The 24,778-nt window shown below is 48.3% G+C and overlaps 1 protein-coding gene across 5 annotated transcripts; it reads right to left on the minus strand.

Moving 5' to 3' along the window:
• Nucleotides 1-356: 356 nt before the first annotated feature.
• B3GNT8 (UDP-GlcNAc:betaGal beta-1,3-N-acetylglucosaminyltransferase 8) lies at nt 357-23,332 on the minus strand. 5 transcript variants are annotated; one of them, XM_088672684.1, is made up of 3 exons: nt 23,195-23,332; nt 18,965-19,053; nt 357-4,605 (listed from the first exon to the last, which is right to left on the minus strand). In XM_088672684.1, the coding sequence occupies exon 3, from the start codon at nt 4,596-4,598 to the stop codon at nt 3,384-3,386; it is 1,215 nt and encodes a 404-aa protein (XP_088528810.1). In that variant the 5' UTR covers nt 4,599-4,605; nt 18,965-19,053; nt 23,195-23,332; the 3' UTR covers nt 357-3,383. The 5 variants fall into 5 exon arrangements, with proteins under 5 accessions (XP_088528810.1, XP_088528812.1, XP_088528811.1 ...); XM_088672686.1 differs by lacking the exon at nt 23,195-23,332 and adding an exon at nt 22,897-23,018; XM_088672685.1 differs by lacking the exon at nt 23,195-23,332 and adding an exon at nt 21,183-21,403.
• Nucleotides 23,333-24,778: the final 1,446 nt, after the last annotated feature.

Raw genomic sequence — 24,778 nt, forward strand, 5'->3', positions numbered from 1 at the left:
CTCACTGCCTCGTTTTACCACCTGTCAGCCATCATGTGGAAGGACACTAAAGATTCCTTGGCCATCTGCTTTCCTGCCTACAAGCCTGTTCTGTCCCTTTGATACGACCCGTCGCCCTTCCATTTTTTTGCCTCAGCTGCTTGCCCCAGCCAAAAGGCAGACTTTTTGGTTTATAAAACACAACACTGAAAACAGCTTGCCTCCCTGCTGCGCCATCGTTTAGGAACCACTGCCTTGCTGCAAAATAATAGTTTAGCACTAGGTTACTAGCCTGGTATTTTAAAAGCACTTGTGAATACTTTCCAAAGAGCAACAACAAGTTTAACTTCCAACCATGGCAGACATGAATCACATGATCAAGACACAGCACCTGAGGCATATTTTATTATGATATCTGTACATCACTGCAGCTGGGAGAAATAGTCTTCCCTGCTCTTTAAATAAATCACATGGAAACACACGAACCTTGCTCAAATTTCTGTGTAAGATGCAGCCAAGAAGGCAGCAATTAATAGCCTGTGATTTCATAAAACACACCTATTTTTTTGCCATTGATGAAGGTGGACACTTTTCCTTAAGGTGTATTTAAACACTAGGAGGCCGATAGCACAGACAAGTTTGCTGGGCTCCTTTGTTCACCCAATTTCTCTGCGTGCCTTGGGCCCGGAGGCGGAGCTAGGTGCTCTGGCACCCGGGGGCGGGGCAAGCCACATGCAGGGGCAGGGTGAGCGTCCCAGGGGGGGTGGGAAGGTGATGTCAACCCCCCTGGATGACAATCCGGGCCAGGCCACATCCACCGCACCCCCTTTCCTCTGCCAGTGCTTGGACCTAGGAGATCGAGGACTGTAGAGGGGAAATGCTTGTAGTGGGAAAAACATGTCAGATAATACAGAACTCATCAGCAGGATCCACCCAGCCAGATCCAGCATTGGGGTGAGGAAGGTGAGGAAGGAGAGCCCAACCCAGAATCAGTACCACTCTTACTCGGCCCATGTCCTGAGCCTTTAAAAGCAGCCTGACAGACAGGTGTGAACCAGGCAGAGGTTTCCACAACACTTACGGTAAGTCTTTCTGAAGCAAGTGTTGTAAAAACTGGACCTGCTTCTTTTCAATGTGTCCCAAGTACTATCCTGCTAAAGATGTCAGCCTTCAGATCCGAGTGGTTGTGCATGTCTGCAGCCCTCCTTGTTTCAGCAGGAAGAAAACTGCATTCAAGTTGCATGTTGGATTTTTAATATTTCTGATTAGCTGAGCCAGCTCTGGTACATGAGCTGTACAGAATCCCACTGTGTGATCAAAGAGTTTGATTGATTGAAAGCAAATTTGACAAGCACCTGAAATGTACTGGTAAGTACTCAAAGGCCATCTAATCAAACCATTTGCCATTGCAGGAAATCTATCAGTGCGACATCCCTGGTAGGGCTGCAGACTTTCATACCGGAAAAAGTGTATAGCAAGTGTTAATCCTCCAAATATTTTTTAACCTGGGCGATCTGAAAGACTGAGTTGTTTGCCCTTCCAAATCTGAAAATTATCATTCCCTAACATTGAGCTGTTGCGATAGAATTTCTCCCTCCTAATTTCACATCCCTCTATGCATGTTTAGGTTTCTTTCTTTCTAAAGGCAATGGCAGCTTGGAGATTTGTTCCCCACACAATAAGATAGACTTAACAGATTGGAGAACTGGGCCAAATTAATTTCAATATGAACAAATGTAAAGTTCTGCACTTAAGGCAGGAAGAACCAGATGCACAAATATAAGATGGCAGGGGACACACCTGGTTTACTAACAGTACGTGTGAAAAAGGAGCACAAGTTTAACATGAGTCAATGTGATGCAGCAGCAAATAAATAAATAAAAATACTAATGCTATTCTAGGCTGCATCAACAGAAGTCTAGTGTTTTGATCAACGGAACTCGTGGTACCACTGTATTCTGCCTTGGTCAGACCACACCTGGGATACTGTGCCCAGTTCTGGGTGCCACAATTTAAGAAGGATATGGACAAGCTGGAACATGTGCAGAGGAGGACAGCCAAAATGATCAAGGGTCCGGAAACCAAGCCTTATGAGGAATGGATGAGGGAGCTGAGTACTGTATGTTTAGCCTGGATAGGAAGAGACAGGAGATATGAGAGCCACCTTCAAATACCGTGTTTCTCCAAAAATAAGCCATACCCCCCAAATAAGCCATAGTGATAGGCAGTTTAACCTTGTAGGTTAAACTGTACCATACTTAATTAAAAAAAATAAGACATCCCCTGAAAATAAGCCACCGTGTTGTTGTTTTTTGAGGGAAAAAACATATAAGATGGTGTCTTATTTTTGGAGAAACACGGTATCTCAAGGGCTGCCACACGGAAGAGGGAGCAAGCTTGTTTTCTCCTGCTCTAGACGGTAGGACTCGAACCAATGGCTTCAAGTTACAAGAAAGGAGATCACGACTAAACACCAGGAAGAACTCTCCCTTAGTCATACCCCCTGTCTCCAAGCCATACCCCACTTTGGCCCCTTTTCACACCCCCAAATGGCTGTTCCAACAGTGCAACAGTCTCCCTTGGAAGGTGGTGAACCCTCCTTCCTTGGAGGCTTTTAAGCAGAAGTTGGATGGCCATCTGTCATGGATGCCTTAGTTGAGATTCCTGCATTGCAGGGGGTTGGACTAGATGACCCATGGGGTCCCTTCCAACTCTTCCATGATTCCACAAATGTCTCCTTGAACTCTGATCACACCTTTTACTTGTCCAGAAGGAGGATAGGTGGTGTCTGTCTGTGTAGAAACCTGCCTCCTATAAAAAGGCCAAATTTACATCCATTGCTCCACCCACTTGTACCTCTGGCCACACCTACCGCTGGCATGCGGCCCCTCAGAAGATGGCACGGAAGAGAATGCGGCCCTCTGGCAGTAAAGGGCCCCCCACCCCGGGCAAAGAGATTGAAGGTGGGCCTTGACACAGCCAGACATGTCCCCTGCCCCTGAGATACCACCCTTTCCGAACAACTCAGAAAAATGCCCCTCTGGTCCTCTGCTTTCTACAGGGCTGCTCACTGCGCAACCTGCCAATTTATCCTCTCTCCATGCTGCCACCCCAGAGCAGGCATAAAACAGAAACCTAAGGAGAGGCCTAGTGAAGAGGGTGCCCCTCTGACCCAGTATTCGGTTTCCGACTGTGGCCAGGCCCCTGCCTCTAGGAAGTGCCCAAGCAGAATACGAAGGCAGTGGCCCTTTCTCCACACACAGACTTTTCAAGGAGGTCATTCCCCTCCCTTAACTGCACACAGGAGGTCCTCGTGTCCAACAAAGACACAAAAGGCTGCACCACGTCTGCCTTCAGCGCTCAACAGGAAGCGCCTCAAACCCCTTGTTCCTGACTCCCATCGTTCAGCAGCTGAGGTTTGGGTCTGTGATCTGCTTCCACAGCTGGAGGGTCTGTTGGGGGCTGCGGCGGTGGACCAGCAGCAGCCTGCTGTGGACGCAAGGGTCGCTGCGGTCCTTCTCCGCAATGTCAAAGGTCAGGAAGCCCGGGTGCGCCTCGGGGACAATGCCCAGGGCTTGGAAGCAAAGGCCCGTGTAAACATCGTCGATGGGGTAGAACGCGATGTGTCGGGAGATGAGGTGGAGCCACCGGGCTAGCGGCCCCGAGAAGATGTACCCCCCACCCCCCGCATAGGACGGGTAAGGCCCCACATAATACGACTCAGGGACATAGTATTTGCTCCGGCGGACGCGGAACGGCGAAGCGTTGGCCATCACTTGGCCCGTGTAGAGCATCTTGTTGGCGTCTAGGGACCCCAGATACTCCAAGACCTTGGGTGTGTTGATGAAGACGTCGTCGTCCCCCTTGAGGATGTAGCGCACGTCCCGGCAATACTCCGCGGTCCAACTGAGGAAGAGGAAGTCCTTCAGAGTCAAGTTGAAGAAGGTGTCCTCAAAGTCCCACATCAAGATGTCGCCATAGCTCCGGCTCTCGTAGTCCACCAGGCGCTGGAGCCGAGGCCCGAAGCTGCTCTGGGCCGTGCCCAGCAAGAAGACGGTGCGGACCGGCAACCCTCCGGGTTCGCCCTCGCCCCCCCACGTGTCCCGCACGGCCTGGCGGGCGGCGAAATTCCCCGGCAGAGATTTGATAGCCAAGAGCAGGAAAGTGCGGTTCTTGGTGCCGGAGCATTTGCCTGCTTGGTTGATCAAGAGAGAGAAGTTCCGGCATTCGTCGTAGAGGAGGAAGTTCTTGTAAAGGTCCGGATAGGAGCTGAAGTCGCTGATTTTGGCCACCCGGCTTGCTGCCTCGGGCCCGGCGGAACAGTCGTTCCATGAAGTGTTCACCAGCCCGTACTCCAAGTCCTGGAAAATATGGTGCTGCTTTTCATTCCAGTAGGCGTTTGTCCGCGGGATGCTCTGGCGCAGCTGATGCAAAGAGGCGTTGAAGCGCTGCAGGGTAAAGGCCGGCAAGTCGTCCTTGGAGGGCTGGGCCGTGACGCCGTGCCCCCCATGAGGAGTCGGGACCCTCTCGGCCTCCTCCACACTCCACTCAATGTAGGCTTTGAGGGCAACCAGACTCAGCAAAGCAGTAGCCACGGTGATACACCGGGAAGGTTTCATCTCCTTCCTGGAAAGCAAGAGCAGAGGGGAAAGTGAGGCTCGGTAGGGCTGAGGAACGGGATGGAAAATAAAAATCCTTATTAATAATAATTAAAGATGGCAAACATCATCCCATTCATAGTACTTCAGGGTCGTGCCATCTTCTTCCCATGGTTCATTTTGCATATCATAAATCCCTGCATATTTTACAAAAACTAAACCATTCAGTATTCCATTATTACAGCCATCAAAACTTATTTACACTGTTGAATTTATCTTAATGCTGCCAGCGCTTTCAAGTGCACACAATTTCCCACCATATATTCAATAAACGTTTTCCAATCTTCTCTAAATGTATGTTCTTCTTGTTCTCTTATTCTATATGTTAAGTCTGTAAGCTGCACATATTCTGTCAGCTTAGGTTACCATTCTTCAGTTGGGACCTCGCTCGTTTTCCATTTTCGGGCTAACAAAACACGGGCCGCAGTAGTGGCATAGGATTTAGCACTCTTAATAGCTAGGTCGTTTTCTGCCAGGACAGCACAGAACGGTCTCTGTAATCCTCTGGCGCCAACTTGCAATGGCGAGAATGAAATCATACCACCGGCGTCAATGTTTAGAGGCCGGCCCAGAATCTTAGGCATGTGAAAAGTACTGATTACGCAAAACTATATCGCTAATATAAAAGTTAAAATGGAGCTACAACACGGGTTTGTAGCCAACTAAGGCCTCCTCAGAGTAAACCCACTGGAATTAATAGGGTAAGTGAATCATGCCCATTCATTCCAGTGGGTCTACTCTGAGTAGGACTCGCACTGGCTCCAAACCACAGCCTTCTCGGGCTTCTTTGGATGTGGGAATCTCTTCTGCAAGAGTACGACTTGAGCCTGTTCGAACCTTCGGACGCATTTGTGTGTTGAAGCACACTACTTAAAAATTAAAGTCTCGAATCAATATTTATCCCAGAGATGACTTCTATTTATGGAAGCAAAAGCAGCAATTAAGTCAATAAAAGCTGTAAAAAGCTGGGCAGGTTCTGCTGTGGCTTCCCATTATCAAATGGTTGAGCGAGAAGCAATTACCAAAGGAAATTCCTTTCCTTGAAACCTGCCTGGTCTACTACTACCACCGGTATTGCATAATGGCCCTCCAATCTTTGCAGGAGATACTTAGCAGACATTTTGGCCAACATATCAGTCAAGCTGATGAGTCTATGGTTCTTAGCAGGATTTTATGGGGGAGCAAAAACTCCAGGGAAATGAGTTCCCTTACCTTTTAAAAATTAAATAATTACTATTTGTGTCTGGGGGCGGGGCGGGGGCTGGAACGGATATACCGTAAACCCAATGCTTGAGCCAAAAATCCACAATAAAGTTGTGGTCATTTCCAAACCAGATCATTGCCTGCTTGAGTTTATTCAGGTTTATTGACTGCCCGGAGGTGGGGTGGGGGTGGCACTGTATCTGGCCTCACAGTAAACAAACAAACAAACAAACAAACAAGCTTTGTGGTGATTTCCCCCACCATTCCCCCCCCCCCAAAAAAGGACTGATTGTTAGGATCCAGCCAATTGTCTTCCTTATATATTACGGTATATAAAGACTATAATGCTAAATTTCCTCCCACTTGGTATACAGGCTGTATAATTTGTACACATAAACAAGCTTCTTGTTAACAAATTCCAGCAGTCCCACAGTGCTCTTGAAAATTTCAGGTGGCAGAAAAATCCTGTCCTGGAGCATTATTTATAATCAGGTGCGCAGCCTGAGAGTCATTTTGGACCTACAGCTGTCCATGGAGGCGCAGGTCAATTCTGTGTCCAGGGCAGCTGTTTATCAGCTCCTTCTGGTACGCAGGCTGAGACCCTACATGCCCGCGGACTGTCTCGCCAGAGTGGTGCATGCTCCAGTTATCTCTCGCTTGGACTACTGCAATGCACTCTATGTGGGGCTACCTTTGAAGGTGACCTAGAAACTACAACTAATCCAGAATGCGGCAGCTAGACTGGTGACTGGGAGCGGCCACCAAGACCACGTAACACTGGTCTTGAAAGACCTACATTGGCTCCCAGTACGTTTTCGAGCACAATTCAAAGTGTTGGTGCTGACCTTTAAAGCCCTAAACGGCCTCAGTCCAGTATACCTGAAGGAGCGTCTCCACCCCCATCACTCTGCCCGGACACTGAGGTCCAGCGCCGAGGGCCTTCTGGCAGTTCCCTCGCTGTGAGAAGCCAAGTTACAGGGAACCAGGCAGAGGGCCTTCTCGGTAGTGGCACCCGCCCTGTGGAATGCCCTCTCACCAGATGTCAAAGAGAACAACAATTACCAGACTTTTAGAAGACATCTGAAGGCAGCCCTGTTTAGGGAAGCTTTTCATGTTTAACAGATTATTGTATTTCAATATTTTGTTGGAAGCCGCCCAGAGTGGCTGGGGAAACCCAGCCAGATGGGCGGGGTATAAATATATTATTATTATTATTATTATTATTATTATTATTATTATTATTATTATTATTATTACTACTACTACAGTATTATTATTCTAGTATTGTTATTGTTATTGTTATTATAGGTCAGCAAATGGACAGTCCCTTATGTACTTACCTTTTCATGACTGCAGGTTTTATAGACCTGATGCTCTTTGGCACAGTTTTCCTGCACTTAGAGGTTTCCCGCTTGCGACTTTAGGAGGCTTGCTGAGCTCACAAACCCTGGCGCCAAGAGGCAATTGTCTCTGGTGTGCCAAGGCCTGTTCCCCTGGGAGGAAAGGCGCCGAATTTCGTCACACATGGCCATTTTTCATGCAATGCACGCATGAAGCTGCTCTCCGGTGGAGTTCCAGCGCATAGATATGCCTCATGTGACAAGTGCACAGACACAATGGTGCTGAGTTTTCCCCTCCCGCCAAGGCTTTCTACCTCCGATCCTGGCCACCGGCCAAGGGGATAAATTTAAATTCTGCATGGGTGGCAAAACTAAACAGTCGCGCAGGCCAGGAGACAAAACAGTGCGCTTGGCATCTCTGAAAACAGCATCTGACACTCCCCCTTGGCAATGGCTGGAGGGGGACAGGAGAGAAAAATCTCTTCTCTATAGTTACAAACTTTTCCTCCCTCCATTCTACCCCAGTTGCTGGGATAGGTTCATAGTGCAAAAGAAGCCACAGGCTAGAAGCCAGTGCAATTCTTCCTTCTCTGCCTCCTGTGCAAGGAGCTGGAGGAAGAGAGAGGGAAGATAAGGACCCATGACGTGGCCTGCTGGATCAGGCCAGAGGCCCACCTGAGCCAGCCAGCATCCTATTCCCAAAATGGCAGATCCTGTGCATATGACCTCTATGACCCTCTAGCGGCAAGGGTCAGCAAACTTTTTCAGCAAGGGGCCAGTCCACTGTCCCTCAGACCTGGGGGGGGGGGGGCGGACTATATTTTGGAAAGGAAAAAAAAAAGAACGAATTCCTATGCCCCACAAATAACCCAGAGATGCACTTTAAATAAAAGCACACATTCTACTCATGTAAAAACACGCTGATTCCGGGACCGTCTGCGGGCTGGATTGAGAAGGTGATTGGGCCAGATCTGGCACCCGGGCCTTAGTATGCCTACCCATACTCTAGCCATTCTCAGCAACTGACATTCAAAGACATTCCCTCCAACATTTTCCCGATGGAAATTGGAACGTCCTACTCCATAACAGTGTTATTATTTATACATTGCCCATCTAACTGGGTTGCCCCAGCCACTCTGGGCGGCTTCCAACACATATAAACATAACTTAAAAAAAAAAAAACCTTCCCTATACGGGGCTGCCTTCGGGTGTCTTCTAAAGGTTGTATAGTGACTTATCTCCTTGGCTCGGGAATCACATAACTCCATCCCCTCCATCATTTCTCCTATGAAAATGGGGACGTCCTAAGGAAAAGTGGGACTTTCCGGGATCAAATCAGAAACCGAGACGGCTTCTGTAAATCCGGGACTGTCCCTGGAAAATAGGGACCCTTGGAGTGTCTTCTTGACAGCATGACATTCCTTCATGGCAGGGGGTTGGACTAGATGACGCTCAGGTCCCTTCCAACTCTACAATTCTATGATTCCCTCTAGACAGGATAAAACCCCAACCTAGATCTTCAACATGGGCGATCTGCTGGGTAAACATGGGGCACATCAGCAATCTACCCAACATTTGGCATATTCCCCATTCTAGTTGGAATGCTATATGTTTTATTTGTTTGTGCCTGGACTTTGAAGTCATCTTATTTTATTTGTTATTTGTATTATATTTACTGTTTTTAATTAGGTTTTGTAATTTTTGATTATGCAGAATGCTTTATCTGAGTGGATGTAACAACCTAGTAATTTCGTTGTTCCCGCAAGGGGACAATGACAATAAAGATATCTTATATCTTATTGCCAGCTCATCTTCAAGTTAATGAGGACTAGCTGCATGCCCCCCCCCCCCAGCCCCTGAATGCATAAACCAATAAGCATTTTCCAAGCTTTTCTTTCGTTTGCCTTCACGACAGATCGGTCATATAGTCTCCGTTTTACAGTGAAGGGACAGAGGCCAACTTGTCCCGTGCTACAAAATGAGCTGAAATAAAACCAGGGCCATATTTAATTTATTTTATTGCATTTGATTGCCTGGTTGAGATCATTTCCCCTTGCCCTTCGCATGGCGTTTGTAGCCTTGAGATTCCAGACAATGAAAACCATCTTCCAGGAAGTTCGATAGAAAAACATCCCCAGAGAATCCATATCTGTGGATGTCAGTCATTTGAGGACACTGTTCATTCTAAGTTGTACTGTAAGCTATATGAAATTACGAGGGCTAAATACTTAAAGAATACCCCCACCCCCGAGTCTATTGCCACCTTAGTGTGACATCGACAACATCAATGACCTGCTGCCTGGCTCAAACAAATACAGTGGTACCTCGCAAGACGAATGCCCTGCAAGACGATTTTTTCGCAAGACGAATGCGTCTTGTGATCTTATGGTGACTCGCAAGACGAATTCGTTTTGCGAAAAATTCATCTTGCAAATCGCGGTTTCCCATAGGAATGCGTTGAAATTTAATTAATACGTTCCTATGGGCAAAAAAAGAAATTTCAATGCATCCCTATGGGAAACCGCGATTCGCAAGACGAATTTTTCACAAAACGAATTGACTCGCGGATTGCGAGGCACCACTGTAGGTTATGTTTGAGCAACTAGGGGAGACGGCCTTGCCCCTATTCACATCAAGTAGAATTTGCTTTTGGGAAAACATGGGCCAGATGCACATTCAGCATCATGTTTCCTGTCACAACACAGACCCCCAGGCGGCTCACAACTGTTCAAAAACAATGCTCGTTTTAATAAAACCACAATAATAAATTAGGCCGCAAACCTATGTCCTATGTGGAAGTGAACTCCACCAGACTCAATTTAGATTAATTCTGAGCAGACACAAACACAGACATCCTCTGACGAAGTGGCTTTTGCCTCCGTATGCTCTAAGCTGTTTGTGGGGGACAGGAGGCGGGCAGGTGTGGAGGACTCCCTGGTCCTGAATGGGGCAACTGTGCCCCTGTAGGACCAGGTGCGCAGCCTGGGAGTCATTTTGGATTCACAGCTGTCCATGGAGGCGCAGGTCAATTCTGTGTCCAGGGCAGCTGTCTATCAGCTCCATCTGGTACGCAGGCTGAGACCCTACCTGCCCGCGGACTGCCTTGCCAGAGTGGTGCATGCTCTAGTTATCTCCCGCTTGGAATACTGCAATGCGCTCTACGTGGGGCTACCTTTGAAGGTGACCCGGAAACTGCAATTAATCCAGAATGCGGCAGCTAGACTGGTGACTGGGAGCGGCCGCCGAGACCACATAACACCGGTCTTGAAAGACCTACATTGACTCCCAGTATGTTTCTGAGTACAATTCAAAGTGTTGGTGCTGACCTTTAAAGCCCTAAACGGCCTCGGTCCAGTATACCTGAAGGAGTGTCTCCACCCCCTTCATTCTGCCTGGACACTGAGGTCCAGCACTGAGTGCCTTCTGGCAGTTCCCTCATTGTGAGAAGCCAAGTTACAGGGAACCAGGCAGAGGGCCTTCTCGGTAGTAGCGCCCACCCTGTGGAACGCCCTCCCATCAGATGTCAAAGACAAAAACAACTACCAGACTTTTAGAGGACATCTGAAGGCAGCCCTGTTTAGGGAAGCTTTTAATGTTTAATAGATTATTGTATTTTAATATTTTGTTGGAATCCGCCCGGAGTGGCTAGGGAAACCCAGCCAGATGGGCGAGGTATAAATTATTATTATTATTATTATTATTATTATTATTATTATTATTATTAAGAAACACAAAATGCCTATACAGCGGTACCTCGGTTTATGAACACAATTGGTTCCGGAAGTCTGTTCATAAACTGAAGCGTTCATAAACTGAAGCGAACTTTCCCATTGAAAGTAATGGAAAGTGGATTGATCTGTTCCAGACAGTCCACGGAGTACTTAAACTGAAGCGTTCATAAACTGAAGCGAACTTTCCCATTGAAAGTAATGGAAAGTGGATTAATCCGTTCCAGACGGGTCCACGGAGTACTCAACCTGAAGCGTACTTAACCCGAAGCATGGGTGTAATTGGTTCCGGAAGTCTGTTCATAAACTGAAGCATTCATAAACTGAAGCGAACTTTCCTATTGAAAGTAATGGAAAGTGAATTAATCCGTTCCAGATGGGTCCGCGGTGTTTGTAAACCGAAAATTCGTAAACCGAGGTGTTCATAAACCGAGGTTCCACTGTATAAGAAACCCTTCTCAGCATAAGAATTAAATGTGTGCATCGAATGTTAATTCAGAAAAAAAGACGCAGTATGTTTAGGAAATACTGAATCAAGCTCTACATCAACCCATGGGATTTGGCCTCACCCTGCGTTGCTAAGTGCCCATTTAGTGCCCTAATGTGAATGAGGAGCAGACTTTTTTCCTTTCCTCTGCTGGCAGGGCTTGCAGAAAATCCATCTCCAACCAAATCAACAGGAAGCTGAATCCCAAAAGAGGATTTTTCTCAATTAACCCCTGCCCCCCCCCCGGCTGGTTACAACCATACTTCAACCAGAAGGCCCCACAGTCCTAGAGCCGGAAGGGGCCCCGTGGATCATTTCGTCCCTGCAATATAGGAACACGCAGCTGTCCCGAACCTGAAACCTTGCCGTTATATCTGCACCACACTCTAAGCCAGGGGTCTGCAACCTTTAAGACAAAAAGAGCCACTTGGACCCGTTTCCGAAGAAAAAAAATAAACTGGGAGCCGCAAAACAGGGACGTAATTAGAAATCAGAGGGCCCCATAGCAAAATTTGCTATGCCCAATAATCAATGCCCCAAAATGCCATAGAAAATTAATCAGGGCCCCAGTATACCATAAATCATAATCAGTGCCTGATGTAAATAATAATGAATAATGAGGGCCCAATGTCATCCTCGTCATTATAAAAATAACTTTGAGTTTGGGCTGCCTTGATTACTGGGAATGGGCACCAGCAACCACCGCCTTATGAGTTTGGGCTGCCTTGATTACTGGGAACATAGCTGCCAAGTTCTCCCTTTTTTTTAAGGGAAATTCCCTTATGCTGAATAGGCTTCCTCGTGAGAAAAGGGAAAACTTGGCAGCTATGACTGGGAATGGGCACCAGCAACCACTGCCTTATGAGTTTGGGCTGCCTTGATTACTGGGAATGGGCAAAACTCTGACTCCCTTATTAGGACACCTGTATGGTTTCATGTGTGTTGCTCCCATCAAGTGAACTTATAAAAATTTCCTCATATTGAATCAACCCATTGATTAATACATCTGCCTCAATCTCCTGACCAGGACGGCAGGAGGCCACAGGCAGGCCGCAGGCAGGAGCAGCAGCAGCAAACACGCGCTCCAGGCCCGCAAGCCTTTTCTGCTGCTGGGCGGGAAGAAGCACGCCCGTTTAAAAAAAATAATAACTCCGCCCCCGCCCCGTGAGCCTATTGGCTGCAGAAATGCGGCGGGGAGGGGCTGATGCAGGGAGGGGGCCGACCACGCTCCCCGGGCTGCTAACGTCACCTTGCGTCCTTTTTGCACAGCGCACGCGCACAGCAGAGTTGTGGACTCCGGCGGGCGCCGTATACGGCGCACAGCACGCTGCCACAGCTGTGTGCTCCGGCGGCGGTGGGCACCGTGCAAGTGTCTGGCGAGCGTGGCGGGCGCCGCCGCATGGCTCTGGCGGCGCATGGCTCGGATGCCTCCTCCCCTCGTATCCGCTCCGGAGCCGCAACAAAGGTGTAAAAGAGCCACATGCGGCTCCGGAGCCGCAGGTTGCAGACCCCTGCTCTAAGCAATTGAGCCATCCAGGCTGATCGATACCTGGAAGGATCTCCCAGAGGAGGCTAATGTCTTTCCGTAAGTGGCAGTACAGCGGGCATCTGGTTTTGCACGCCTGTGGTGCTTAGCACCTGCCAAACTGTTAAAAATACATAAGGCTGAGTTTGCCGCTCTCCATCTTGCATCAGCTGTGATTCCCCCACCCCACCCCCTGCCTCATGAAAATGCACGAACTAGCTTTGCAATACCTGGGCAAAGCACAACTGGCAACAAGGTCTGGTATATTCAGAAGAAGGCGGTTCTGGCAGGATTAGAGCACCAAGACAAAATAATGGGCAAGGGAGGGTTTGGTGCCGTCAGTCACAGTGAAACTCCCCCTGGAAAAAGCTCCTGTCCTAACTGTTGTGACGTGGGGTTTGTGATTTCAGCTCTCTTGACATAACATGCTGGAGACAGTTCTCTAGTAACAGCTCTTTATTAAAGTGAACAAGACTGACTGTGAGGGCAGGAAGGCTACATTTATAGGGACAGGGGACTGGCTAGGAAGGGATACATTTTGGAGGGAACAATATCAGGCAATCACAGTGCTGCCTTTTGGAGGGAACCAATAAGACAGAGGATCCAAATACAGCAGCTTAAATGAACCAATAGTAGCTGTACCCTCTGGAACCAAAAGGCAGTTACTTTATCCTAATGCAAATACAGACAATAATAATACAGATATAAAATCCTTTGACTCAATACACAACACCCCTCCCCCCCTAGTGAGCACAGCAGACGTAATCCCTCAGGTACTGTGGGGTCCTACAACTTCTACCTGATCTCCTGACAACAGGTGTTGCAGGTTCTGGATTGGGTGTTACCTGTGGTGGAGGGGCTGCTATAGGGGTTTCGTCAGGAACAGATGGAGTCCCAGACATCTCAGGGTCCCCTACCTGTACCTCGTCATCCTGAGGACTAGCAGACCCTGGTTCATTTGCTGAAGCCCCTGGTGACTGCACCTCTGGGCCATCTTCACTCTGGTCTTGCAGCTGTGCGTCATTAGCCAGGGATGAATTATCTGACTCCTCCCTGCTGAGCGCCCGGCGCCTCAGCTGATCTATATGTCTCTTCCAAACTTGCCCATTTTCCAAGGTCACATAATAGGACACAGGTCCACTAGCCCGGGTGATCACACCGGCCACCCACCGCGGACCTCGTGAATAGTTCCTCACCCAGACCAGATCTTCAGGGGCGAGATACCTTGTTGTGTCAGTTTCATCCTGGGGGGTTGCTCTTGAATTACGGTTTGGCATTTTATCTGGGTGGACATAATCCAGCACCGTTACCAGTCTTCTACCTAAGAGCAGCTCGGCTGGCGACTTGCCCGTCGCAGTACACGGCGTCGCATGCTGCAAAAATAACATTCGTGCAATGCGAGCCGACCAGTTACCCTCCATTAAGCGCGCAATGGATTCTTTGGCTGTTCGTACCATGCGCTCAGCCTGCCCATTGGAGGATGGGTGAAAGGGCGCGGATGTGACCCCTCTTATGAAGTTATCAGCCAAGAATGCCCTGAATTCTTGGGATACAAAAGCTGCCCCATTATCTGATACAATGGTCTCAGGTAACCCGTGGGTTGCAAACAGCTGCCTCAACACCTTGATTACGGCAGCTGATGCCATGCTAGGGACCATTGCCACTTCTAACCATTTGGAATATGCATCAACGATAACCAAAAAGACCTTCCCTTGGAATGGCCCAGCAAAATCTATGTGCAGCCGGCTCCAGGGAGTCCTGGACTGCTCCCACCAGTGGACTGGTGCTCTGGCCACTTCTGGCCGCACCTCTTGGCATGCCTTGCATGTTCGTACCCATTGTTCTATGTTCTGGTCCATTCCAGGCCACCACACATAACATCGGGCTAGCGACTTCATCCTGACCATTCCTGGGTGTCCCATGTGAAGCGTCTCAAGAACCCTGTTTCTCAGTGGTGCTGGGATGATCACCCTATCTCCCCATAGGAGACAACCCTTATGCATGGACAATTCGTGCTGCCTTGTCGCATAAGGCCTGAATTTTTCTTCATGCGGACCACCTGGCCACCCCCTCCCCACCCAAGTGAGCACACGGGAGAGAACAGCATCTTTCCTCGTTTTCTCAGCTATATCAGTAGCTGTTACAGGAGCCCCCGGAAGTGTTTCTAGCATCATAATGTGCTCCGCCGGAGCAGGATCCTCATTGCTCCCGCCAGGAAGGGGCAATCGACTCAGCGCATCAGCGTGGCACAACTGTTTCCCCGGCACATGGGTCAAGGTGTACTGGAACCCATTCAGGAATATTGACCAACGCAACATTCTGGGGGAGAGAATTTGTGGCGTTTGTTTGTTTGGGTTGAACAACCCTAACAGTGGTTTGTGGTCCGTTTCAATGGAGAAATGGCGACCGTACAAATAATCATAGAACTTTTTGATTCCTGACACAATCGCTAGTGCCTCTTTATCAATTTGAGCATAGTTGCGCTCCGTGGGTGACAACGTACGGGAATAGAAAGAGATGGGCTTTTCCGACCCATCCGGTTCCCTATGACTCAGCACAGCCCCCAGGCCGTATTGAGAGGCATCACATGCCAGGACCAGCGGCTTCGACTCATCATAATGAGCAAGGACGCTCCTGCTACTCAGCATTTCTCGCAAGGAGTCAAAAGCCTTCTGCTGCTCCCGCCCCCATCGCCACACAGTCTTTTTCTGCAAAAGTCTATGTAATGGTTCAGCTACCGAAGCTTTCTGGGGTAAGAATGAATGATAAAAGTTAATAAGTCCCAGGAATGACTGCAACTCCGTCTTGTTCTGTGGTCGTGGTGCCTCGATGATGGCCTTAATCTTAGCATCTGTGGGGTGGATGCCTGATGCATCAATTTTAAACCCCAAGAAATCCACAGTTGGCACCCCAAAACTGCATTTTTCTTTTTTCAGTTGCAACCCCACCTCCTTGAACTTGAGCAACACTGCACGGACACGCGCAACCAGTTCCTGTGGGTCTTTTCCAGCAATCAAAACGTCATCAAAAAATGGCAAGACCCCCGGCAGACCCCTTAACAGGCGTTCCATGAGCCCTTGAAAAATCCCTGGGGCCACACAAACTCCGAACTGTAATCTGTTAACTCTGAACGCCCCTTTATGTGTGACAATAGTCTGTGCTTCCGCTGATTGTGGGGTTACTGGCAGCTGTTGGTAAGCTTGTGCCAGGTCAATTTTGGCGAACACCTTGCCCCCAGCCAGTTTAGCCAACAGATGTGATATGACTGGAATGGGGTATGAGTTTCCCCTGAGTGCCTTATTGATAGTACATTTGTAATCTGCACATATCCTGACTTCCCCATTTGCTTTAAGGGGCGTGACGATTGGAGTCTCCCACTTAGCAGAGTCCACGGGTGAGAGAACTCCCTGCTTGACCAATTTATCCAGCTCTGCCTCGATCTTGGGTTGCAGTGCAAATGGCACTCGCCTTGGTTTGAGTCGGATTGGGGCCACCCCGGGGTCCAACTCAAAGTCAACTGGGGGCCCTTTATAACAACCCAGTTTTCCATTAAAGAGACCAGCAAATTCCTTGCATAATGCCTCGCTCATCTCAGGGCAGGTTTGGATTGAATTAAGCCCTGAGATACTCAGTCCCAGGGCGGGGAACCAGTCAGTGCCCAGGAGACTGGGGCGACTGCCCTTCGCAATCACCAGTTTGAGTACAGCCTGTTTGTCCCGGAACTGTACTCTCACGGCACACATTCCCATAACATGGATGCGGCCTGCTGAGTACGACTGCAAGGTTGCCGGGAAGGGCTCCAGAGGGGGCAACTTACCCCTGGGAAAGAATGTCTTTGCAGTCTGGTCCGACACGATGGTGAATGCAGATCCGGAGTCCACCTCCATGTCGCACTGCTGACCCTCAATCTTCACCTTGACGTGTGCCTTGCCTTGCGCTGGGAACTGCACGGCCCTCCCGTTGATCTCCGTTACGTAGTGGCAGTCCTTTAGAAAACGAGGTGCTGTGGGCAGTCTGCGATGCTCCAGTCTAGGTGCTCCTGTCGCTCCCGACGCCGCCGATCTACAGACCCTGGCGATGTGACCCGTCTTTCCGCACGTCCGGCACATAGCATCCCTGAAACGACAACTCTTCCGCTCATGGTTTCCGCCACAACCTGGGCAACTGCCTCGGCGATCTTTGTGCACTGTGCAGGCCTGACGCACCAACTCGACCCCACGGACTGGGCTCTGGCTCGGAGTAGCCTCTAGCTCGTCCATGGTATGCGCAACTTCTATCTGTGGCTTAGTGGCCTTGCGACTGGCATCAAACTCCTCTCTTTCATAATTCTCCGTGGCGGTGGCCTCCTTCAAGGCTGAAGCAAGGGTAACCTCTTCTTTAGCCACGATGCGTCTTCTGGCTTTCTTGCTGCTCAGACCACCAATAAACCGATCCAGGAGAGTCTCTTCCAGATTTTGGAAGCCGCAGTGCTGAGCGAGCTTCCGGAGTTCAGCCAGAAATGTGGATACAGACTCCCCAGCATGCTGCTGCCTCTTATGGAACTCCATCCGCCGGGCCATCTTGGTCTCAGTAGGCGCCAAGTGGCTTGTTAGGCAGGCAAGAATATCTTTGAGAGATGTCTCACTCAGCTTCGCTGGAGCAAGTAATGCCTTGGCCAGCTTGAAGGTCTCAGGCCCACAGTAGCTCAGGAATGTGGCCCTTCTTTTGCTGGCATCGGTGATCCCTTGAGCCACTGCAAAGAACTCGAAGCGTTCGACGTAGTCTTCCCAGGTGTGGGGCTCTGATGGCTGGAAGGGCTCCAATACCCTTGGACTCTCCATTGTCCTAGCGGGCAGGGTCGTCTTCTCAGCTGGCCAGTGAGTCTTGTTCTCAGCTGCAATCCGGACTCTGAGGCAGGGTTGTGTTTAACCGCTCCTCAGCATTCCGGATCCCACCTTCGTCGCCAGTTGTTGTGACGTGGGGTTTGTGATTTCAGCTCTCTTGACATAACATGCTGGAGACAGTTCTCTAGTAACAGCTCTTTATTAAAGTGAACAAGACTGACTGTGAGGGCAGGAAGGCTACATTTATAGGGACAGGGGACTGGCTAGGAAGGGATACATTTTGGAGGGAACAATATCAGGCAATCACAGTGCTGCCTTTTGGAGGGAACCAATAAGACAGAGGATCCAAATACAGCAGCTTAAATGAACCAATAGTAGCTGTACCCTCTGGAACCAAAAGGCAGTTACTTTATCCTAATGCAAATACAGACAATAATAATACAGATATAAAATCCTTTGACTCAATACACAACACTAACATTGCATCCTTGCAGTTATTAATATGTGAATCTCCTTTATTCTTTACATTTACGAGGCTGCAATGCTGCGCACAGGTTGTCCCATTGAGCTGAGCGGAACTTACTTCTGAGTAGACATGCATAAGATGGAGTCCACCTTTCACCACCCCAGCCCTCTATGCAACTCATAAGCAACACAATTCAAATGCTGCGATAATATGCCAAATCAGGTGAAACAGCAGCAGGACAAACGTGAGATCAACAAGGAAGCTGGTTCCAGGGGGAAGACTGTGAGGGGGGGGGGGGAGAGACTTTGTGTTGGCCATTAGGCAATGGCTTTTTCCACCTGCTCGTACTGCCCTAGGAGCCTTCAGGAAGGAATTGCTGCCACAGGAATTATGTATATGAATCTTTTAATTAGCTGGATTGAGTGGAAGATTATGAGTCATGAGGTGGGTAGGTGAATCCGACAGTGCTAAGTTTATTTTTTGGGTGCTGATGTTGTTTTAGAGATTTTGAAGACTGTACTACTTTGTGAATCCCATAATATGCCTTTTGCAGTTGGGCTGTTCTGTTTATTTTCTGAGTTGTTCTGTTAACGATGCATTATAGACCGCAATTGTTTTACTGGCGATTTGTTAATTATTCTATATGATTTGTGTCTGGCTCATTATGTTCCATTACGTTACTGCTATTTATTGTGAATGAAATAAAATAAATCAAATCAAATCAAATCAATAAACGGGTTATATTTCGCTCTTGCCTTTTGATGTTATAATCTCCAAGGCACTTTACAGCACATCATTCAAACTGTACTGCCCTCCATCTGAAGGTCACAAGGCAGCTCGCTACCTAAAAATGCAAAATGAAAGCACAAAATACATAATGAAACAAAACCAAAACAAACCAACAGCCCCCCCCTAACCCACAGACACATTTAAAAAGCCATAGAACGCTAATCCGCCAAAGGCCTGGTTGAAGAGAAACGTTTTCGCCTGGCGCCTCAAGATGTGTAATGAAGGCACCAGGTGAGCCTTCCTAGGGAGAGCATCCCACAAGTGGGAAGCCACCACAGAAAAGGCCCTGTTCTCATGTTGCCACCCTCCAGACCCCTCATGGAGGGGGTCACACAGAGAAAGGCCTCATAAGTTGGTCTCAAGGTCCGGGTTGCTTCATAGGGGGAAAGGCAGTCTGCCCTCTACCTTAGCCAGCAAAATGGCCTTGGGCTGGCCCTGCGAAAGAAAAGATCCAAATATTTTGTATACCTGGTGTCCCTATAAGCCGGAAGCCCCAACAGGCTGGCCACTCTTCTTGCCCCATAGCTGGCCCAGCCCGATAGCCTGGAACAGCAAAGGGCTGTGCACTGGACCCTGCTTGGGGGCAGGCATGACTGCATATTGTTGTTGTTTAGTCGTTTAGTCGTGTCCGACTCTTCGTGACCCCATGGACCATAGCACGCCAGGCACTCCTGTCTTCCACTGCCTCCCGCAGTTTGGTCAAACTCATGTTCGTAGCTTCGAGAACACTGTCCAATCATCTCATCCTCTGTCGTCCCCTTCTCCTAGTGCCCTCCATCTTTCCCAACATCAGGGTCTTTTCCAAGGATTCTTCTCTTCTCATGAGGTGGCCAAAGTATTGGAGCCTCAGCTTCACGATCTGTCCTTCCAGGGCTGATTTCCTTAAGAATGGATAGGTTTGATCTTCTAGCAGTCCATGGGACTCTCAAGAGTCTCCTCCAGCACCATAATTCAAAAGCATCAATTCTTCAGCGATCAGCCTTCTTTATTGTCCAGCTCTCACATAAAGCAGCTCATAAATACAATAAGTAATGATGCTAATATGCAGTCCAGTGAGAGCTGGACTGCATATTAGCATCATTACTTATTGTATTTATGAGCTGCTTTATTTCGGAAAGGCAAACTCAAAGCAACTTACAGAAACCTTCAGAGCAAGTACAAAAACAAGAGTACAGTAAAAAGTGAGCCAATACTGTTGTGCCAGAATTCATGTTATAGGTTCTTCTTCTTCTTCTTCTTCTTCTTCTTCTTCTTCTTCTTCTTCTTCTTCTTCTTCTTCTTCTTCTTCTTCTTCTTCCTCTTCCTCTTCCTTCTTCTTCCTTCTTCTTCTTCTTCTTCTTCTTCTTCTTCTTCTTCTTCTTCTTCTTCTTCTTCTTCTTCTTCTTCTTCTTCTTCTTCTTCTTCTTCTTCTCTTAAGTTGAGACTGTTTTTCCCCAATCAGCAATCCAGCCGCTGAATTCTGCACCAGCTGCTGATTCTGAACCATCTTCAAAGGCTGCCCCATGTATAATGCTCTACAATAATCTAACCCAGAGGTTGTCGGAGAATAGACAACAGAAGTTAGGCCAGGGGTAGGCAACCTAAGGCCCGGGGGCCGGATGCGGCCCAATCGCCTTCTCAATCTGGCCCACAGACGGTCCGGGAATCAGCGTGTTTTTACATGAGTAGAATGTGTGCTTTTATTTAAAATGCATCTCTGGGTTATTTGTGGGGCCTGCCTGGTGTTTTTACCTGAGTAGAATGTATGCTTTTATTTAAAATGCATCTCTGGGTTATTTGTGGGGCATAGGAGTTCGTTAATCCCCATTCCCACCCAATATAGTCCGGCCCACCACATGGTCTAAGGGACGGTGGACCAGCCCACGGCTGAAAAAGGTAGCTGACCCCTGAGTTAGGCTAACGCGACTTGCAGGGGCAAATCAGAAGATGCCAGAGGCTCTGGACCTCTGGTCAACAACAGACTTATAAGGAGGCATCGCTTCTGCCCTGGCAGGCTGGAATGAAATGGAAGGACACAGCTTCCGAAAGTGGTTCTTCTGCTTACGGAGCAGGATACTTCAGCGGCCAGGTTCAAGCATGATGCGCATAATGTTAGACACAATGCCCCCACCCGTCTGGCCCAGCAAGGGTAGGACCAGGGTACAGAATACATTTCTTTTGCCCCTCCTATCAATTGCTATGCACCTTTTGCAAGTACCCGACATGTCACTGTTCCAGGAAGAGTTTTCCATAAAATTCCCAGCAATGCTTTTCCGCACATGGCAGGTTTATCTGGCACAGGGCATGATAAGACACATTCCAGCTGTGTGTGGGATTTCCAAACCTCCGCATTATGCCAGCGAGAGGCACGCAAGGCTTCTCTCTCTCTCTCTCTCTCTCTCATGATGTTACTGAGACTTTTCAACCTAAAATACAATAAAACCAAACCAATCTAAAGAATATCATTAGGAAAGAAGCGAGAATAAGCACACAAGAAGAAACTGAAGAGGTAGAAAAAAGAATAAGGATGTCCTCTAGTATCGTAATTATATCTTAATCCTTTTTCCACACACAGAAGGGAGAGAGGGGACTTTGAAAAGCAAAACATAAACAGAAAGCAAGCAAGAATTACAGACCATAAGAAAAGCAAGAAGGAGAGAAATAAGAGGCACGCAAGGCTTCTGAGAGGATTTACAGGCCTCAAAACAAACACGTGTCGCTTGCCTGCGGTTTATTTTGAAACGGGGCAGGTGATGGACCCCCCCCAACACCACCTTAGGCCATGGGGTTCATAGCCCTCCCCCCTTGGTAATGTTGGGGGGATGATGTGAGGGGTTTGGGGTACGTGCAGCTCACACCGGCAAATGCGTGACAGCGAGCTTCAGGGGCACCTAACGTCCCCAGTGCAGCATGGCATTTTTGAGAGAAGATGCTGAACCAACAAAAGGTGACCCATAACTGTCCCGATCTTCTCCCACAAGCCACCTCTCTTAGGGCGCAAAAGTTGGGGGCAACGCACTCAAGCTGCGGAGGAAACCTTCACAACTTTACACCATTTCCCTCCTGCTAAGGAAAACTCTTCCAAGGTTTAACTTATGTGCACCCACGAAATAAAATAAAAAACCCTCAGAGGTTCGCAGGACAAGTCAGGTGACCTAAATCTTCCCAAGTTTGTGGGGAGTCTTTAGGCACGTGATCGCAGATTCACAGAAATAGCAGCGTTGGAAGGCACCCACACGGTCATCTAGTCCAACCCCCGGCAAGGATGTACATGTGTAAAAGTATCTGAAGAAGTGTGCATGCACACGAAATCTCATACCAATGACAAACTTAGTTGGTCTCTAAGGTGCTACTGGAAGGATTTTTTTTATTTTGTTTCGACTACGGCAGACCAACACGGCTACCTACTTGTAACGTGTAAAACGTCACTTTCCCTATTTTTGTCCTTTTTCCCCTTTCCTCTTGTTTTCCAATCCGTCACGACTGCAATTTAATTTCACACATATTTTTTAAAAAGCCAGCCCACTTTCCGCCTCTAATCCTGCTTTTTCAACTCAAGAATTCAATATCGCAAATAGCATCAGGAAGACAAACACCGGAGCCACGGCTGACTTACAGCAGTAGGCGTAAAATAAAAAAATTCATTCAGTAGCACCTTAAAGACCAACTAAGTTTTTATTTTTATTTATTTTATTTTTTCTGCAGTAGGCGTAGCAGACTTTTTAGCTAAAGCATTTTATCCTAGAGGTCTCCTATTGTTTATTTCCACCTGTCCTAAAAGGCACCAGGAAGTAAAAGCAAAACACAGCAAACTCTCCCCCTCCACCCCACCCTCCCCAAAACAAAGCACATTGGTAACAACAACCCCCCCTCCCCCCCAAAAAAACCCCAACTCTCAAAAGCTCTGCCTTTCCTTCACCTGTGTCCTCTCATATAAAAGTTGTTTCAGCCATGCTATAGTCCTGCCAGGCTCACACACCGTGCGATGGCGAGCACGTTTGGGCAGGAGAAAAATGAGCATTTCTCTGCTGGATGGCATTTGCTTCCTAGCAAGTAGACACAGGACTGCTCTGCAAAAAAATCCTAGGCATGTTTGCTTGGGAGCAGAGTCCCCCTGCGTTCAGCTTACTCCCAGCTTACTCCCAGGTAAGCGCACATCATGCAGGATTTCACGGCAGTGAAGAGGCATCGTTGCCCAGAACAGACCCAGGTCTCACCTGAAGCCCTTGTGAGAAAGGGGAGGCTCCTATTGTCCTTCTTCTCTCCTCTTCTCTGTTTGAAGTTAGAGACTGTCTTCATCTGTCTCCTCCTCTCCTCTGCGCTCTCCCTCCTCTTCTGCTATTGCTCCAGGCGCTATGGGTGTCTCTCTCGCACGCATCCACTTGAGACACACATCCTGACACCCGAAGCAGAAGCGAAACCTCCCACTTTTCTTTATTTCTGCAAAACCAAAACCATTCAGACACAAGCCGCCTCTCTTTGGGAGACGAAAGGAGGGGAAATAAAGGTTAAGGAGAGAGCAAAAAAACAAGGCAGGCTGGCAGATGCTTCTTCCCAGAGCAGAAAACCACTGGAAGGAAGGCAGAAGGGTGGGGCTGGTTGTTGTTTTTTTAAAGTGTCTTAATATTTCATCTCCTATCAAATATTCATGCTGCCGGCAGGGATGTGCGAGGGAATCACTTGCTTATGGACTCAGCTCAGAAAAGCAAATCTGGAGGGAAAGGTCGAGGCAGGTGTACCCGTGCTTTTTTTCTGGGGGGCACGCAGGGGTACACATACCCCTAAACATTTTGTGAATCTTAAGTTTGGTCTCATTGAAAGGCAGTATTTCAATACGAGTAGGAAAAATGAGAGTACCCCTAAACATTTTTTTAGCACGGGAAGCACTGGGTGGACCCACCCGAGGAATGAAGCAACTATGAGACTTCCAGAAAACACATCTTGGGATGTAGCCTGGGGCATCCACAACCAGTTTCGGAAAACACACAGGACAGGTGTTCCTTCCTCCCTCGGCCACCTAGCACGCCTTGAAACAGTTGCGTAACTGGCTGAGAGTTCAACTGGTGCAGCACCACATCGCCTCTCTGCAGTAGCAATTCTCAGGATTTCGGGCTTGGAGGTGCAGAAGTGGTGTGGGGAGATTGATGAGTGCCAGAGGGGCTTTTTAATAGGGGCTTTCTGGAGGGGTGTACCTTCCGGGTCAAGGAGATAAAGTTCAGTAGGAATGCTTTTAGAATCATAGAATTGGAAGAGACCACAAGGGCCATCCAGTCCAACCCCCTGCCAAGCAGGAAACACCATCAGAGCATTCTTGACATATGGCTCTCAAGCCTCTGCTTAAAGACCTCCAAAGAAGGAGACTCCACCACACTTCTTGGCAGCAAATCCCACTGTCGAACAGCTCTTACTGTCAGGAAGTTCTTCCTAATGTTTAGGTGGAATCTTCTTTCTTGTACTGTAGTTTGAATCCATTGCTCCGTGTCCGCTTCTCTGGAGCAGCAGAAAACAACCTTTCACCCTCCTCTATATGACATCCTTTTATATATTTGAACATGGCTATCATATCACCCCTTAACCTTCTCTTCCCTTCTCATATCACCCCTTAACCTTCTCTTCTCCAGGCTTTTACTCTCTGGAAACTCTAGCTGGTACAGAATTTGGCAGCCAGGTTGCTCACCAAAGACAACAGCGGCAACACGTGGACCGATGAAAAACGAGGGCATAAATGTATATCTTTATATGTATATCTTTATAAGTTGCAGCGAAGCGATATTCAAGAGTACAGTCCATATAGTATCAAA

The sequence above is a fragment of the Zootoca vivipara genome, chromosome 6 (genome assembly GCF_965207765.1).
Source record: "Zootoca vivipara chromosome 6, rZooViv2.hap1.1, whole genome shotgun sequence".
NCBI classification, from domain to species: Eukaryota; Metazoa; Chordata; class Lepidosauria; order Squamata; family Lacertidae; genus Zootoca; species Zootoca vivipara.